Source organism: Salvelinus fontinalis, chromosome 1 (genome assembly GCF_029448725.1).
Source record: "Salvelinus fontinalis isolate EN_2023a chromosome 1, ASM2944872v1, whole genome shotgun sequence".
In the NCBI taxonomy this organism is placed as follows: Eukaryota; Metazoa; Chordata; class Actinopteri; order Salmoniformes; family Salmonidae; genus Salvelinus; species Salvelinus fontinalis.
The window spans coordinates 28,249,219-28,265,769 of NC_074665.1; the positions used below are offsets into that span (position 1 = coordinate 28,249,219).

At 41.9% G+C, this 16,551-nt stretch overlaps 2 protein-coding genes across 3 annotated transcripts in view; both read left to right on the forward strand.

Annotated features, from left to right (window-relative positions):
- Window positions 1–6,469, forward strand: part of LOC129852221 (synuclein-like) — a 16,860-nt gene extending 10,391 nt beyond the window's left edge. Inside the window, exons 3-6 of one of the 2 annotated variants that reach the window (XM_055918257.1) lie at window positions 1–48; window positions 441–503; window positions 3,655–3,693; window positions 4,758–6,469. The exon at window positions 1–48 is cut by the window's left edge and continues 80 nt beyond it. In XM_055918257.1, the coding sequence (XP_055774232.1) occupies window positions 1–48; window positions 441–503; window positions 3,655–3,693 (150 nt within the window). In that variant the 3' untranslated portion in view covers window positions 4,758–6,469. The remainder of the gene's footprint in view (window positions 49–440; window positions 504–3,654; window positions 3,694–4,757) is intronic. The other variant, XM_055918258.1, reaches the window with a different exon arrangement.
- A 6,724-nt stretch (window positions 6,470–13,193) lies between these two features.
- LOC129852205 (RNA-binding protein cabeza-like) lies at window positions 13,194–16,181 on the forward strand. The gene is made up of 3 exons (XM_055918256.1): window positions 13,194–13,343; window positions 14,477–14,698; window positions 15,884–16,181. The coding sequence occupies exons 1-3, from the start codon at window positions 13,274–13,276 to the stop codon at window positions 16,000–16,002; spliced, it is 411 nt and encodes a 136-aa protein (XP_055774231.1). The 5' UTR covers window positions 13,194–13,273; the 3' UTR covers window positions 16,003–16,181.
- The last annotated feature ends 370 nt before the right edge of the window (window positions 16,182–16,551 follow it).

Below are 16,551 nucleotides of genomic sequence, written 5' to 3' on the forward strand. Positions count from 1 at the left end.
GTGGAAGGGATGGAGAACGCAGCGGTGAACTCCGGATTGGTGAACCAGGTGCGTCACATCCTGTCTTTTCATATTGTGAAGATGACGACAGACCCCTCTCCACTACGGGGAACTGTGGGCTGGACGGTTGGAGGTGGTTGGAATAGAGACAGTTATAGCAGACTTGAGATCAGCCTTGCGATTCCAGGAGAAGAGACTTCAACAGGTCCATCCTTCAACAGTCTTATCCTGGTCTCAAAAACACAGATTTTTCGAAGTTGACTTGTCGTATTAATGTTTGTGCGCATATCTATGATTTTAGTGTCTCTGTTATAAGGAATGCCGAGGAAAAGGATCAACGCTTACTTGTGTCTTTTATGTTTGTGTATGTCTGTCTGTGCGTATTGTTGGTAACTTGTATAATTTCTTCTCCTTCCATCCATAACTGTTGTGTCTGGCAGGAACAGGAAGAAGCTGTAGCTCTGGACGCTAAGCCTGAGGTGGCTGGTTCTGGTCCTGAAGGGGTGTGTGGTGTATAGTTTAGTAGAATGAATGAATGAATGAATGCACGGCATGATGCTTGCTGCCTTTATTGCCTTCTTCTCATTGAAGCACCGTCCTTTATATGCAGTAATACGCTGTCAACTTGGGTGCTGGCTGGTATCCTACAGTAGTGATTGGGTGCTGGCAGGTAGGCAACAGTGGTGATTGGGTGCTGGTTGGTTTGAGGGTGGACAGGTGGACCCGCGACTGGTCAGCTCCAAATGAGCTAATATTTCCTCAAGCTGGGAATTTATGTTCACATTGAGAGAACATTTCCAATCACAAATCATACAATGAATTCAAAGGAATGTAGACCATATAATTGTTTTCTATGCATATACGTGAAATAATACAACAAATGTTAAGGTAGAGTATGAATACCTTTAAAAGATTACATTGATTAAGATTCGCTTAAAAGCTGCCCTTCAGTATTGTGTTGTGGTCATTTGTGGTGCAGTGAAGATACAGCAGCTGTGTCCCCGCTATATTACAGTCAGAGGCGTCATGCCCAGAGGGGCCCGTGCTCCCTCAGATTTGTCCTGTTTAAAAAAGACATGTATTTACCATTTTTTGGTTTGTTTGTTTCTCTGTAATACTAATAGCCACCTAGCAATTTGATGAAGTTGGCTTTAGCTAGCCCAGATAGATCCAATCTCCCAACCTCATAACTAGCTACCAAGAAGCCATTTCAGGCTATCAATCAAGTTAGAGTAGCTAGCTTGTCCAACTAGGTTGTCAGACTTTAGAAAAGAAAGCTAAATGTACTGAATATGACTCACATTCCTTTCTCCCATCTTTTACCCAGAGATCTTAGCAGAGATGCAGAGAAGTATATTATGTTCCTTAAAAAAAGAAAAGAATGACCAGTCAGGAGGATACACACAGCTCAAGATGCATGCTTAGATATGCAGATTTTATTTCACCTTTATTTAACTAGGCAAGTCAGTTAAGAACAAATTCTTATTTTACAATGATGGCCTATCCCAGCCAAACCCTCCCCTAACCCCGGACGACACTGGGCCAATTGTGCGGCGCCCTATGGGACTCCCGATCACGGCCGGTTGTGATACAGCCCGGGATCGAACCAGGGTCTGTAGTGACGCCTCTAGCACTGAGGTGCAGTGCCTTAGACCTCTACACCACTCGGGTGCAGAATTACTAATTCCACTCTAAATCTATATTCTGTGTTTGTGGGTGAACATGCAGGCATGTACGTGTACGTTTATGTATGCCTGAGTGCGTGGGTGCATGTGTGCATTTGTGCATGTGTGTGCGCAGCCTGGTCTCATAGACTAGACGTAACATAGTACATGTCAATCCCTGACACTCAAATTAGTATGATATGTTACGTTAGGTATGTTAACAGACGGCAAAAACGAAAGTAGGATGGTTGGTCGGGGTCGATGGATGGGTGTGTAATGTGAACGTCTAGCAACCCAAAGGTTGAGAGTTCAAATCTCATCACTGACAACTTTAGCATTTCATTGCTTACTTACACATGTTTTGCTACTTTGCAACTACTTAGCATGTTAGCCAACCTTTCCCTAAGCTTAACCTTAACCCTTTTAGCTAACCCTTCCCCTAACCCTAACCCTTTTAGCTAACCCTAACCCTAACTTTAACCCTTTAAGCTAACCCTACCCCTAACCCTAACTTTAACCCTTTTAGCTAACCCTTCCCCTAACCCTAACCTTAACCCTTTAAGCTAACCCTTCCCCTAACCCTAACCCTAACCTTAACCCTTTAACCTAACTCCTAACCTTAACCCTAACCCCTAGCCTATCTAATGTAAACCACATAGCTAGAATTCGAAACATAGTGTATCATATGTTTTGCAAATTCGTAACATATTTTAAATTGAGCAAATTCGTAACATGTAATACGAATTGTAATTCATAACATATTATGCGTAATGGGTGATGTACGTCCACAAATTAATACTTACCATACGAAACGTAATATATCATACTAAATGGAGTGTCTCCGATTTACGTACAGAATAATATGAATGCCCTGAGACCAGGTTGCTGTGTGTGTGTGTGTGTGTGTGTGTGTGTGTGTGTGTGTGTGTGTGTGTGTGTGTGTGTGTGTGTGTGTGTGTGTGTGTGTGTGTGTGTGTGTGTGTGTGTGTGTGTGTGTGTGTGTGTGTGTGTGCGCGCGCGCGCGCGCGTGTATGTGTGTATGTGTGCCCTTTCTTCTTTCAGGCTCTCTATAATGTAAATCAAGAAGATCTGTCTGTAATTACATCCACAGCTCAAACCATCTCTCCATCGCTCCTCTCCACAGCATACGTTCAACCCCCTCCCTTTTTCAATCTCCTATTTCTCCGTCTCGCTCTCGCAGCTCTATCATGTACCATTTTCAAAGGCACTTAAAAGCCTTTTGTGGGAGAGAGTACAGTAGAGGCAAGGTCAAGTATAACAACCATAGCCATACCCGATGACATGCTACAATCACTTTCATTTTCACAATCTCAGTCTCAGTTATATTATGTGGTTAGGACATGATTAAAGTCCGTTCCTGCTAGAATTGCCCATATGAATTATAACCATTGTAATATTGGTGGATTGAGGTCATAATTATTCCCAGAGCAATAACTTCAATTATATTAACATTTCTACAACCAGATCAGGCAATATTGCCACTGCCATGAATAATCAGAATCAAACTTGATAATCAAACTTCAGACCATTCACCAAACTATTACCATAATGCCATGCCGGGAGTCATAATTATAATTGATATCCTAGTAGAGATGATTGCAAAGGTAATTGTTGGGCATGAATAAACTCGTGAGGAAACTGTCGTATCTTTTTTCCTAAGTGCCTGAGCCCGTAATATGATGCATGTTCTCCCATTGAAGCCTTAACTCCCCTACTAAAGAGATGCCCGTGCATGTCTATTAACCAAAACCTTGGTTTAAATACACGGACGGGACGTCTGTATTCCTTTCCAGCTTAACCCTCCTCCAAATCACATTACTCACATGCTCAGCTGGATATTGCATCAGAGGAAGTTGTCGTCGCCATCCTCCTCTGTAGCAGCAACAGGCGGCTGCAGCAGCAATAGGAGTGGAGATGGTATCTATTCATTCACATGCTGATCCCCATTCTCTGTTTGTACCACACACAGAGTGACTTCTCTCAGGGAGCTGAGCAGGCAGGACAGTAGGTGAGTGTGTTTGTTTGTACAATGGGTGTGTACAGGGGTGGGTTCTGTGTGTGCGTTGCGTGTTGAAGTATATCTATGTGCATGTGTTCATGTATGACCAGGCGCAAGGTGGTATAACATCCATTTCCTCTCGGGAATAGCCATATGCTCATTTGAACTGCTTAAAGGGGCAATCAGCGGTTGCTACATCCATTCTTGGACTTATAAGTGAATCATATGTGCGCATTGATTCTTGAAGAACATAACTTATAAACGCATCACGAGCTTAGTTCAACTGTCGTGCCCCATCGGAACTCAAGATATAAGCTTGTTTTACTCCAACGTTTGTACACGAGTAACATGTAAACAAACACTGTATAGTCTCAAAACATGGTTAAAACTATCATTTTGATATCATGGATGGTCAGTCCTTGTATACATCGCTCTGCTTATGAATTTGAGAGTGGTTATATTTCTCCAGGCCCATCCCTCAGCTTTTTACCAAAACAGGGGTGGGGAGCTCGCTTTGATATTATTTCTACTGCTGACTGCCACTTTAAGGGGGTTCTAAAATTGCTGTGACAATTGATTTAGTGGTCAAATAACCGAAGTGATCTACTAACATGTAAAGGTTTAGTTTTACTCAAGGGGCCGGGGGAAGAAGCCTTAGCTCAAAGACCCGAGCAGTTACGATGTCCCTACAGTTCCAGATATGGGGTTAGATGTGAGCTAGGGGATTTGTTACACCTGTGCATCATTCACTAATATCCTATAGCAGGAACTATATGCTCTCATAAACTGAAAGCAGACCTTTTGATGTGCTGTATTTATATTACATCCACTTTCTAAAATGGCGCACGAAATGAGGGCGGCAGCCAAAACTGCCAGATAATCCAATACTCTGCCTAAACAGACACACTGGCTAGTCTTTATCCATTATAATCGCTTCATTGGAACGTAAAGTGTGCTGATGTTTACCATCTGCAGCAGACATACGTGACTTTTGCTCCTCTCATTCACAACATTTACCCTTTCTTTCTTTCTTCCTTTTTCTTTCTTTCTCTCTTTCCCTCTCCTTATCTCAGGAGTGTTGGTTCTGACATCAGTGATCTGCAGCAGCCTCCCTCGTCCTCTCTTCTGGAAGAAATCCTGTGTTAGATGCTGCTCGTCCTGCGTCTCCCATTGCCAACTCTTGTTTCTGGGGAGCACTACCAACCCCAGTGTGCCCCCTCTGATGCGTTCTTTGTGTGACTCGATGGAAACTAAACATTCTGAAAGATCCTCCCCATCCACAACACCCCTCACCCGTACACCTTTACCGTCCATGCACCTCACCCCAGACTATTACCCACCTTACCACTGTGACAATCCCCACCCCACCCTATTCCCTTTGTCCACCACTCCAGACCCTCCTACATGATACCACGCATACACAAACATACAGGTCACACATGCGTACACACCAGGACATTGAGAAAGACTTCGCAGAACAATACTTTGAGTCCTCTCCGAGAGGTTTGGCAATGTGAGACTTGTCTGGTCGTGTGCACTCTGCCAGATAATGTAACACCTGTGCTTATACAGTAGATGTACTTTTGTTAGTGTATGCGTTGGTCAGGTTTGTTGATGAAGATGTGTTTGAAGTGAGTTAATTTAACCCCTTGTGTCTTAATGCCTGACGTCCCCGCATCCTCATTGTGACAGAACAGGGGGTGACACTTTATTTAGATAGTCCGGATTTTCCATCTGTAGACACTCTACAGATGGTCATACGATCAGCAAACTATCTGTTGATAAGCAACCGCTTGCTAAGGTTACTGCTAGGGTTAGGTTTAGAATAAGGGTTAGGGTTAGTAGATTAGTAGATAGTTAGTTGAAATGTTACTGACAGTCCATCTGTAGATACTCTACAGACTATCCAAATAAAGTGTTGCCAAACAGGGTTCAGGGTCAGAGTGAAGGTCTAGTTATGGATTAACAGCTCCGTCATCCCTCATATTGTCTTTTTACTCCCCCATCACATGACCCAGGCAGTCTCGCACCTGCAATGGGGCTGCAGTACAGACAGGGTACTCTGTATCTCATAAACAGATACTGTCTGTGGTGTTTCCGGCTGTCTCCGCGCCCAAACCTGGGTCTGCTATATAGAGAAATCAAAGAGAGAAAGGTGACATTAGGAGTTTGCAACGGCCTTTACCTTGCGTTTGACTAGTTGCAATGAAAGGCAATAAAAAAGTATATGTATGTAAGTGATCAGATTAAAGATATAGTATAATGCCCCCACTTCCAGATTCAGTATGTATGCCTACCTCAGAGGTGGATACGAGTAGTCGACAGGTGAAATACCTTGACATCCTGTACATCTGGTCTTCGAGGAATACAATTTCTCCACCGCCTCATCACGCTTTCACTCTATTCCTTCATTCAAGCGACGCCTACGTTCACTCAATAATGTACCCTGCCCCCTCCCCTGTCTGTCTGCTTTCGGTGACTTTCACAGGTCTTTTAAACCGGGACAGTGTTTGTCCTTTGAAGCCGTCTCAAACGAGACTGCGTGTTGCCTTACTAACATCCAGACACATAGACCCAGACACATATTCATTGGTACTAAAAACACAACCTCACAAATTAAAATTCACCTATTACACACATGTATCCAAGAATTAGAGGTTAAAAACACACTGACACACACATTCATCCAGAAATACAAAGACATATGTTGGCATCAAAGCAGACCGCTTCTTTTATAAACAGTACAACTGAACTGCAATAAATACAATTTTATTTAAATCCAAAAGTCTTGTTTGTAGATGTCTTGTTTTATTCTCTTTCATTATGGGATAATAATTATTCTCAAGCTTGACACAATACAAAATTGGGGCAAACACACCAAAAGAATGCTCATTTAATTATTTACACTTTCACTCATGCATAATATTCTTGGCTACTCCTTTATTATTCTATCTCTTCTCTCTTGTTCTCTCTCTCTCCATCTTTCTCTCTCTCTTTCCCTTTCTATTTCCATACTCACCAGACTATCTGTGCAGTGGAGCCTAATGAATGCCTCTAGAAATAAATGTGCTGTGAAACTGTATGGTCATTCTGCAATGCTATTGAAGCAGGGCTCTTTATTGACTCTTTGTCTGGTGTACTGATGACCCGCAGAGAGACGAACAGCAGAGCAGCGACAGTAATAGACAGAACGTCGTCACAGACTCCCAACTGCCACCTGGTGTTGATTTGTGAAAAGCAGAGTAGTCCGCTTGGCTCTAGTTGAAAACAACAACAGAGCAATTACTTATTTTAAGCCACATGCCCTGCACTTCCATTTGTATCCGAGTGTGATTCCCCAGGGATAGCCGAAGAAGCAAATACACACTCACCACTCAAAGCATGAACACATACCTCGAACGCAAGCACGCACGCACGCACGCACACACACACACACACACACACACACACAGAGATTGTAGAAAATGTTGGCTGCAGTGGGCTAAATCAGGGTCACACAGAGTGTTTCTTGGTGGTCTTAAACAAATCTACTTTGAAACAAAAGTATACACTTCACACACATGGTTCTGGGCTTAAAAAAAGACGACACCTGTACCATGTCAGAAATAGAGTTGAAATGTATAGAATGTTGAGTCCCAATATTACTCTTCATATACACTTTGGTCATTTAGCAGAAGCTCTTATCTCGAGGAACTTATAGTAGTGAATGGATATGTTTTCATGTTTAATGGTCTTCTGTGGGAATGATCAAACCCACAACCCTGGCCTTGCAAGTGCCATGCTCTACCAACTGAGCCACACAGGACATCACAGAAGACAGAAATATAACAAAACCGTTTGACATAGAAAACCCCCAGATTTTTATGAAACTGTTAAACATATTAATAACATTCCACCCATGAGGCAATTTGGTCATTTATGTACTTTGCAGGTTTGTTGCAAAACCCGATCCTGAATCAAGTTGCTGTGGAGACATTCCTAGAAATAACATTGATGTTACCCCGTCCTTCAACCTGGTTATCACAATTCGTCTTCGGACATGTTTATGCTTGTTATGCTATGCATATTATTCACTGTTTCAGTGTTTGGGCAAGCTCAGCAGGAAACAAAAAACACCAATTAAACTCTGCAACAAAGGCTGCGTTCACACAGGCAGCCCAATTCTGATCTATTGTCACTAATTGGTCTTCTGACCAATCAGATCAGCGCTGAAAATATCTGATGTGAAAAGATCTGAAGTGACACAGGAGACAGGGCGGTGAGAATGGCGGTGAGAATGTTTTCACACGTGTACAGTATGCGTGTGACGCAGATTCTCACACACACATTGTTTACCAGAGGGGCGATTTCTGTTCCCTCAGTGACACTTCTGTGTATTCTTGTCCTGATTTTAGCATGTGTAAGCATTCATCCCTCAGTGGACAATGTAGGTTGGTAGTCCCAGGAGGCCTGACCAACTCAGGGCCCTTGATATGGTCTGTAGTTATTCTCCGGTCAGGTCACGAGGCACTAAGGCAGTGGTGGAGAAAAGTATCCAATTGTCATCCTTTAGTAGTCACCCTGTAAAATACTGCTTTAGTAAAAGTCTAAAACTATTTGTTTTTAAATATACTTAAGTATCAAAAGTAACTGTAATTGCTCAAATATACTTGAGTATCAAAAGTAAAAGTATAAATCATTTAAAATGTCTTATGTTCTATTTTTTGTTTTGAATTTAATTTAATATATTTTTGGCAACAGACATATACAACAAAATGGACAATGTGGCCCCAGAGGATATCACTTGAAGGTATTAATTAAAACGCTTATTTCCAAACTGATAAAAACAATAACACATAATGATTAAAAGACAAGACAAAATTACAAACAACCATAAATACATTCATTTATATTGACATCCTAAAAAGTGGCACTATTCACTGCACTTCTCCCTAACCTTAAAAATCAACCATATTCATTTCACATGAAAACAATCTATTTATTGCACATCATACCGATCCTTCAAATAAATACACCTGACCAGCAGTAGGGGGCGCAAGGGGCAGAGGAGTGGTTTCCCTTAGACAACGTTGTCCGAATTAAAAACTTTGCCTGCTTTTTGGAGCTATTTTCTTTGCTTGATCTCCAAGGGAAGGCTATTCCATAGACAAATGCCTGTATGGAAAAACTCTATGTTTACTCTTGGGATTTTACAAGACATAACACTAGCTCTGGTATTGTGACTGTGTTGGATATAGACCATATCCATGTGATTTTTCATGTAACCCGGGGCAAGATCATTTAAGTTGTCAAACATATGATTAAGTTGAATTTAATCCGATCCACCCTGGACTCCAAAGGCAAAAACCCACCACCAGGAACTCCTGTACCCCTATGTGGGTCCTAGGGGGGACATTCGGCATATTCGTGCTAACATTATTTTGCATGACCTGCATTCTCTTTTTCAGCTTTTTCGATAGCCCGCTATACCAAGCAGAGCAGGCATAATCAAAACGACACTGAATCAAGGTTGAGACAAGCAGTTGCTTAACTTTAATGTTAAAATATAAATATAAATATCAAAATCGTACACACTCCAACGCTCAGACATTATTGACAAAAGATGTGTTTGTGTTTAGTGATTCCGCCAGAACATAGGCAGTAGGGATGACCGTGTGTTCTCTTGATAAGTGAGTGAATTTGACAATTTTCCTGTTCTGCTAAGCATTCAAAATGTAACGAGTACTTTGGGTGTCAGGGAAAATGTATGGAGTAAAAAGTACAACATTTTCTTTAGGAATGTAGTGAAGTAAAAGTAAAAGTAGTCAAAAATATAAATAGTAAAGTAAAGTACAAATAACCCCCAAAAATGACTTAAGTAGTACTTTAAAGTATTACTTAACACCACTGCACTAAGGATAGGTTACCAGGCGGTGCATCTGATGATACTGACACCGCCAATCTGAACCTCAGGCATGATGAGAGCACAACAGGAGGGGAGATGACACACCCAGGACCTAATGGACAACAAAGCACTCACCCTCCTATTCATTCTCCCTGTGCCCAGGTCCATCTGCTCCCTACTATCAAATATTCATCAGGGCCAAATAGATACACAGCCATCCTACATCACCAAACAATAACATGAGCCTAATGGGCTAACATCTACAAGGCTGTAGCGGAGCGGGTCAAGAAGTTTCAACTTCCTTGGTGTCCACATCACCAACAAACTATCATGGTCCAAACACACCAAGACAGTCGTGAAGAGGGCACGACAACACCTTTTCCCCCACAGAAGAATGAAAAGTTGTGGCATGGGTCCCCAGATCCTCAAAAAATTCTACAGCTGCAACATCGAGAGTATCCTAACCGGTTGCATCACCGCCTGGTATGGCAACTGCTCGGCATCTGACCGTAAGGCGCTACAGAGGGTAATGCGTACGGCCCAGTACATTACTGGGGCCAAGCTTCCTGCCATCCAGGACCTATATAATAGGCGGTGTCAGAGGAAAGCCCATAAAATTGTCAGAGACTCCAGTCACCCAAGTGATAGACTGTTTTCTCTGCTACCGCACGGCAAGCAATACCGGAGCGCCAAGTGTAGGAACAAAAGGCTCCTTAACAGTTTCTAACATCAATCCATAAGACTGCTGAACAATTACTCAAATGGCCACCGGACTATTTACATTTGTTTTGTACACTGCTGCTACTCGCTGTTTAATATCACTTGACCCCTACTTACATGTACAAATGACCTCAACTAACCTGTACTACCGCACACTGAATCGGTACTGGTACCCCCTGTATATAGCCTCGTTATTGTTATTATTTTTACTTTAGTTTATTTGGTAAATATCTTTACTACTCTTGAACTGCACTGTTGGTTAAAGGCTTGTAAGTTAGCATTTCCCGGTAAGGTCTACATTTGTTGTATTTGGCGCATCTGACAAATACATTTTGATTTGATTTTGATTTAATTTGACTGCAGGAATGTCAACCACAGTTGTTGCCAGAAAAGGGTATGTTTATTTCTTGTTTCGGATTGAAACGTTGCCAATAAAGCGGTGAATTGGGAGCTTTAACAGTGTGCGGGCCTTCTTGTTCTATACAATGTTCATTTCTCTACCATAAGCCGCCTCCAAAGTCATTTTAGAGAATTTGGCAGTATGTCCAACCGGCCTCACAACCGCAGACCACGTGTAGCCATGTCCGCACAGGACCTCCAAATCCGGTTTCTTCACATGCAGGATTGTCTGAAACCACCACCCAAAAAGCTGATGAAACTGTAGATTTTCACAACCGAAGGATTTCTGCAGAAACTGTCTCAGGGAAGCTCATCTGCGTGTTCGTCGTCCTCACCAGGGTCTTGACCTGACTGCAGTTCAGCTTCATAACCAACTTCAGTGGGCAAATTCTCACCTTCAATGGTCACTGGAACGCTGGAGAAGTATGATCTTCTCACATGAATCCCGGTTTCAACAGTACCGGGCAGATGGCAGAAAGCGTGTATGGCTTCATTTGGGCGAGAGGTTTGCTGATGTCAACGTTGTGAGCAGAGTACCCCATGGTGGCGCTGGGGTTATAGTATGGCCAGGCCTAAGCTACGGACAACAAGCACAATTGCATTTTATTGATGGCAATTTGAATGCACAGAGATACCGTGACGAGACCCTGAGGCCCATTGTCGTGTCATTAATCCGCCCGATAACGCACTGTCCCATATTGCAATGATCTGTACAGAATTCCTGGATGCTGAAAATGGCTCAGTTCTTCCATGGCCTACTCACCAGACTAGTCACCCATTGAGCATGTTTGGGATGCTCTGGATCGATGTGTATGACAGTGTGTTCCCGTTCCCGCCAACATCCAGCAACTTTGCGCGTCCTTTGAACGGGAGTGGGACAATAGGCCCCAATCGACAGCCTGATCAACTCTATGTGAAGGAGATGGTGGTCACACCAGATACTGACCGGTTTTCTGATTCACGCCCCTAGTTTTTCTATTAAGGAATCTGTGACCAACAGATGCATATCTGTATTCTCAGTCGTGAAATCCACAGATTAGCACCTAATGAATTTATTTCAATTGAATGTTGCATTTATGTTTTTGTTCAGTGTAGTAGCTAGCAAGATGCAGATCGTGGAGGTTATTTTTAAGGAGTGCATTTTGCAAATGGCTAGTTTGCATCAACTTCCTTAACTTAAACCACTGCAAAGGTTTTGCCTGCAAACTTTTGTTTTGAATCGCAATGTTCTGGCTTGTCTGCCTCGTGATTTTGCAGACATACCTCGTGATGATTCATTTTCCCTTATCGACGTAGGCAGTGACATAGTTCCTCTATGCCAAGAGGGTCTATCATTGAAACCAAACTTTAGTCACTGTGTTGTCTAGGGTCTGGCTTTTGAGACTTATGTTGCATTCATGTGCTAGTGGGAACTAGGAAATATCTAAAAAAAAAAATCAAAAAGGGTAGTTTAGAGATATTCATATTCGTATTTGTAATGTTGAAGAAATGAATGTGGAAATTGTGTTTCATTATCTAGACATACTCCGTATTTACAATTTACTATCATATGTGAGAATTGCCAGAACAATCTGAGATACCCAAAATATATTCTGCTCCCACTGGCGTCAAATTCCCTTCCAGTCTAATTATCTTATATAATGTGTACAGTGTAGGTCTACATCTACTCAAAAAGAAGGCACTCTTATACAATTACAGATCAAGTTAGGATAAACATGTCTGAGATAAAAACCAAAAAGGAAATTGTGAATGCACGATCCAACCTCAGACCCCATGCAAACTCAGATATTAGTACATTGCAAATTGATGAGTCATATACGGCACAGCCACAGAAATAGAATACACAACAATGCATCATCAAATATTGATGAGAGGTAAGTAGTCTTATGGCCGATTGATTTCTTACTTTGTTACATTGTTCATTGCAAGCATAGGTCTCTTGGATGCAGTATTTTGCTGTTACTCATGAACTAGCGGAATGTTGAACCAATCACATGAATGATGGCAGATGGACAGTTTCTTGTTTTTCCCACCGCTCTTCATGGCGCACTTTGAAGACAGACTCAAAATGAAGCTCTGCTCCAATGGGCAGACTTGCATTTTGGCCAGTAGCCATTTAGGCCCCTTTCATCTCTTGTTCTGTGACAGAGAGTATCATTATGGTCATTTCAAGCATTCCTACTGAGGGTGGAGACAGGGCAGCGTGCCAACCTTTCCATTCCCACTTTCCAAGAGCCAGCCTCCCCAACACACACATTCACAGGCTACTCACTCCTCTACTGTGTTGTAGCTACCGAGCCCCACAAAGAAGCTTTTATTCGGGGGAAAGGCAAGCAGTCATGGAATTCACTCTCAAAAGCAAGCCAGCCCCCCTCCCTTCCCCTTCCTACCGTCCTGAGTTACACCCTCTTGCCATATCCTGAACTCTCTGGCCAATCGGTAGAGCTATGAGAGGCGTAGGCTTAGGGACTGAGAGTGCCAACCTCTATAAGACTCCATGCCCTCCTCCGCCCCCACATACTACTCCGACATACGCTCTCAGACTCATACGCACTGCTCTAGAGACGCTGACTACTCTTCAGAGACATGTCTTTTCTCTCAGGCATTTTGGGTGACTCGGCTGACAAATATGTGGACCAGGCAGTGGATACGGCAGGTGAGCATTGAGGGGGAGATGGCGGAAAGGGGGGGGGGGGGGGGGGGTTGAGTGGGGAGAAGGGGGTGACGCACAGCTGGAACTGGTTTGTTTTAGGCTTGTTCTGCGTGATTCATTTCTGTGGAGCGTTCCACTGTCCTACTTTGCATAGGCTGGAGTGAGGCTGGTAGCAGCTGGAAATGATTAAACATAGATTCATTTCACTTTCCTCTAAATATACACTTTTACACATAAACACACACAAACTGACGTTTAGTATTAAAACTCGGCGTCCTTTGGTATAAGTTGGGCCTCTGTCATACAAAACTTTGCGTTTAAGGGTGGTTGCTAGGCTTGGACAGACCTGACTTGTTTTTGTATTTTTTTCCATTGCCTTGGCCTCTGCGCTCAGATCAGTGTATTAACTCAGCACAGTGACATTCCTCTTTCAGCTGCAGTAAATAATGATCCGGCCTTGTCTTTTAAAACCATCTCTCCTCTAAATTCTTTGTAAGCATGTCAGCACGCTTTGAATCGATCTGATCCTCTGTTTTCACAGTTTCTCATTTACTCTAATTAGATGTTACAGAGAAAGTGAGATAAATCCTTTTGGATTTGACTGGTAACTGGAACCTAGGCATTAGCATCAACTTGTGATGATTAACCATGTAATTTAAGGACAGCTCATGACAGGAAGCATACAAATGCAATACATGGCATTTGTCTTTTAGAAATGTATTGGAAGCTAGGCCACAATTATGTTCAATTATGTTTGTTAAATGTGCATATCCTTGAAACTAGCTGCATTACAGTGTAATTACCTAGATGTCAACAACATGTAGGCCTAAGAAATGTTTGCTTGTAATGTTGCCTGACAAAGCTGCCAGTTCACTATGTAAAGCTACACCCATAGAAGGTAATCGTGAATTTGCCATCTGCGACCAAATAAATAAAACCACAGATGTATTTTACATCGTAGACTGTTGCTGTCTCTGAAATATCTTCAAATACGATTTCACACAGTTTATTAAACTTCAAAATACAGTAGAGGGGTGTCATTACAATAATAATAATAATAATAATCACCTTTTAGTTTCATGCATCATATGTTTCGGGTCAGATTTCTAAACAGTTTACTTGGTGATGTTTCGCAGCTAAAGTGGCCAAAGATAAGGTGAAGAGCATGCTTGGAGGGGATGATTCAAAGAAGGAGGAGTCCAGCGGAGGCAGCAGTGGGGGTATTGGAGGATTGTTTGGAGGATCAAAGGATGACGACAAGGGCAAAGAGGGAGGCGGCTTCGGAAGTCTCTTCTCTGGCAAGGATGAGAAAGAAGAGTCAAGTACTGGAGCAGGTGGGGCCGGAGGAGGTAACAGAGGTAAATCAACTTACATTTGGCAATAAATAAATACCCTACATTACATAGTACAATAAAGTACAAATCACATAGTATCATGAAGTACAAACCTCATGCGTCCTATTCAGGTGTGCCTTAGTATGTTGTATTTCCTGTATATTCTCCACATGAAGCAAGGGGAACTGCACCGTACTTGCTTAAGGCTACTTAAAGTCCATTTAGAAAAACTCCTATCTTAAGGCCATGAAAAGTCCATCTAGAAAAAAGCTGTATCCCTTCTAGATAAAACCCTGTCAAAAGTCTTCTCTGACCTGGCACCCAAATCGTTGAAAAAGCTTCTCCCCCTAATGTCAGGACCAACTATGTATGTAAAATCTGGATTGCTGATGTTACAGTATGTATTGACCAATGAGAGGCTTTGAAGCCACAAGCCGCCATATTGGTTACCCTCATTAGGAGCAGTCCTCCCTCCATAGGAATGAATGGAATTCTACAGTATTTTTTTTAAAGGACAAAATGACATGTATTTAAGTATGTATTTATTGTAGTGGGGACAATAACATTATTACTCTCTAAAATTGAATGTTTTTAGATATTATGTTTATGTTTAGTTCACATAATATAATTTAAGAGTATGCATTAAGGTGTCTTTTCAAAAAAGCTCCATAGTATAGCATTTTTTACAACGGAGGAGTACAAAATGGCTGTGAGAAAGCTTCCAAACAGCACCCCCTGCTTGTCATCTAGGTTTAACACACATCATTGGTCAGGAAGGATAGACAAAAACGTCTGAAAACCAACGTCTCCAACCTTTTTTGTGCACTTTTATGTGCACTGTCAAACACAGGCTTTTATCCGCAACAGGTCAATTTGATGGAAATACATTTCTGGAAGGGAAAATGTGCATAGGCCTATTGTTTTAATGCAGATTTTTAGAATGTTCAGCATGAAAATCTGTTGCCAGTTGGATGGAAACCTAGTTTGAGACAGTGATATATGATTGTGTCACCTAGCTAAATCGCTCTGCATAAGATATTCTACTAAATGACTCAAATGTAAATATATTGTCTGATGTAAGCTTTGCAGCTGTTTTTGCTGCTGCTGTTTAGACAATAATTAATGTTGAGCTCCATCTCTAGCCTTACAACCTATGGTCATTTTTATCTATAAATTCTACAAATCTGCTAAACTCTGCTTATCCTTCAGACCTGACAGACACACTGGGAGACATTGCAGGAGAGATGTCTGGCGAGAGTGATGACAAATCTAAGGACAACAGCGCCGCAGACCAAGTTCTGTCATTTGGGAAAAGTCTCTTTGGCTGAGTCAGACTTTGAAGCGGTTTCTCTTCCTCTCACTGTCAGTCAATCTGACAGACCTCTGGTTATAGCCTATGTAGAATATATTATTTTATCGTCAATCTATTACTGTCACTACATTACATTGTGTAATGTTAATGTTATGTATTATATTTGAAAAAGAAATAAAAATGTATATTCCAAAAGTCTGTTGAGTAGGCTAATGTTAGATGAAAGAGGTACAGTGGGGATTATGCAACCAATACCTAGCTATTGATATACAAAGTAAGCAGAATTTACATCAATGGAAAAATCTTTACATACTCCGTGGGGAATCATGGTTTCTGGTTCGAATAAATTAATACATTAAATAAAAACAATTGAGCATGTTATAGTTTAATTCTGTATCAATGAAAAGGCAGTACAAATTATCTTACATGGAATCCCAAAGCAGTCAATCAAGGCCGTTCTCACAGATTCCCTCCCATCTCCCCTTCCAGTAGCCTTCAGCACAGAAACCATTCCGATATGGCTCAAAGTCGGAGGCAAGACAAAGCGTTCAGGTTTAGAACAAAG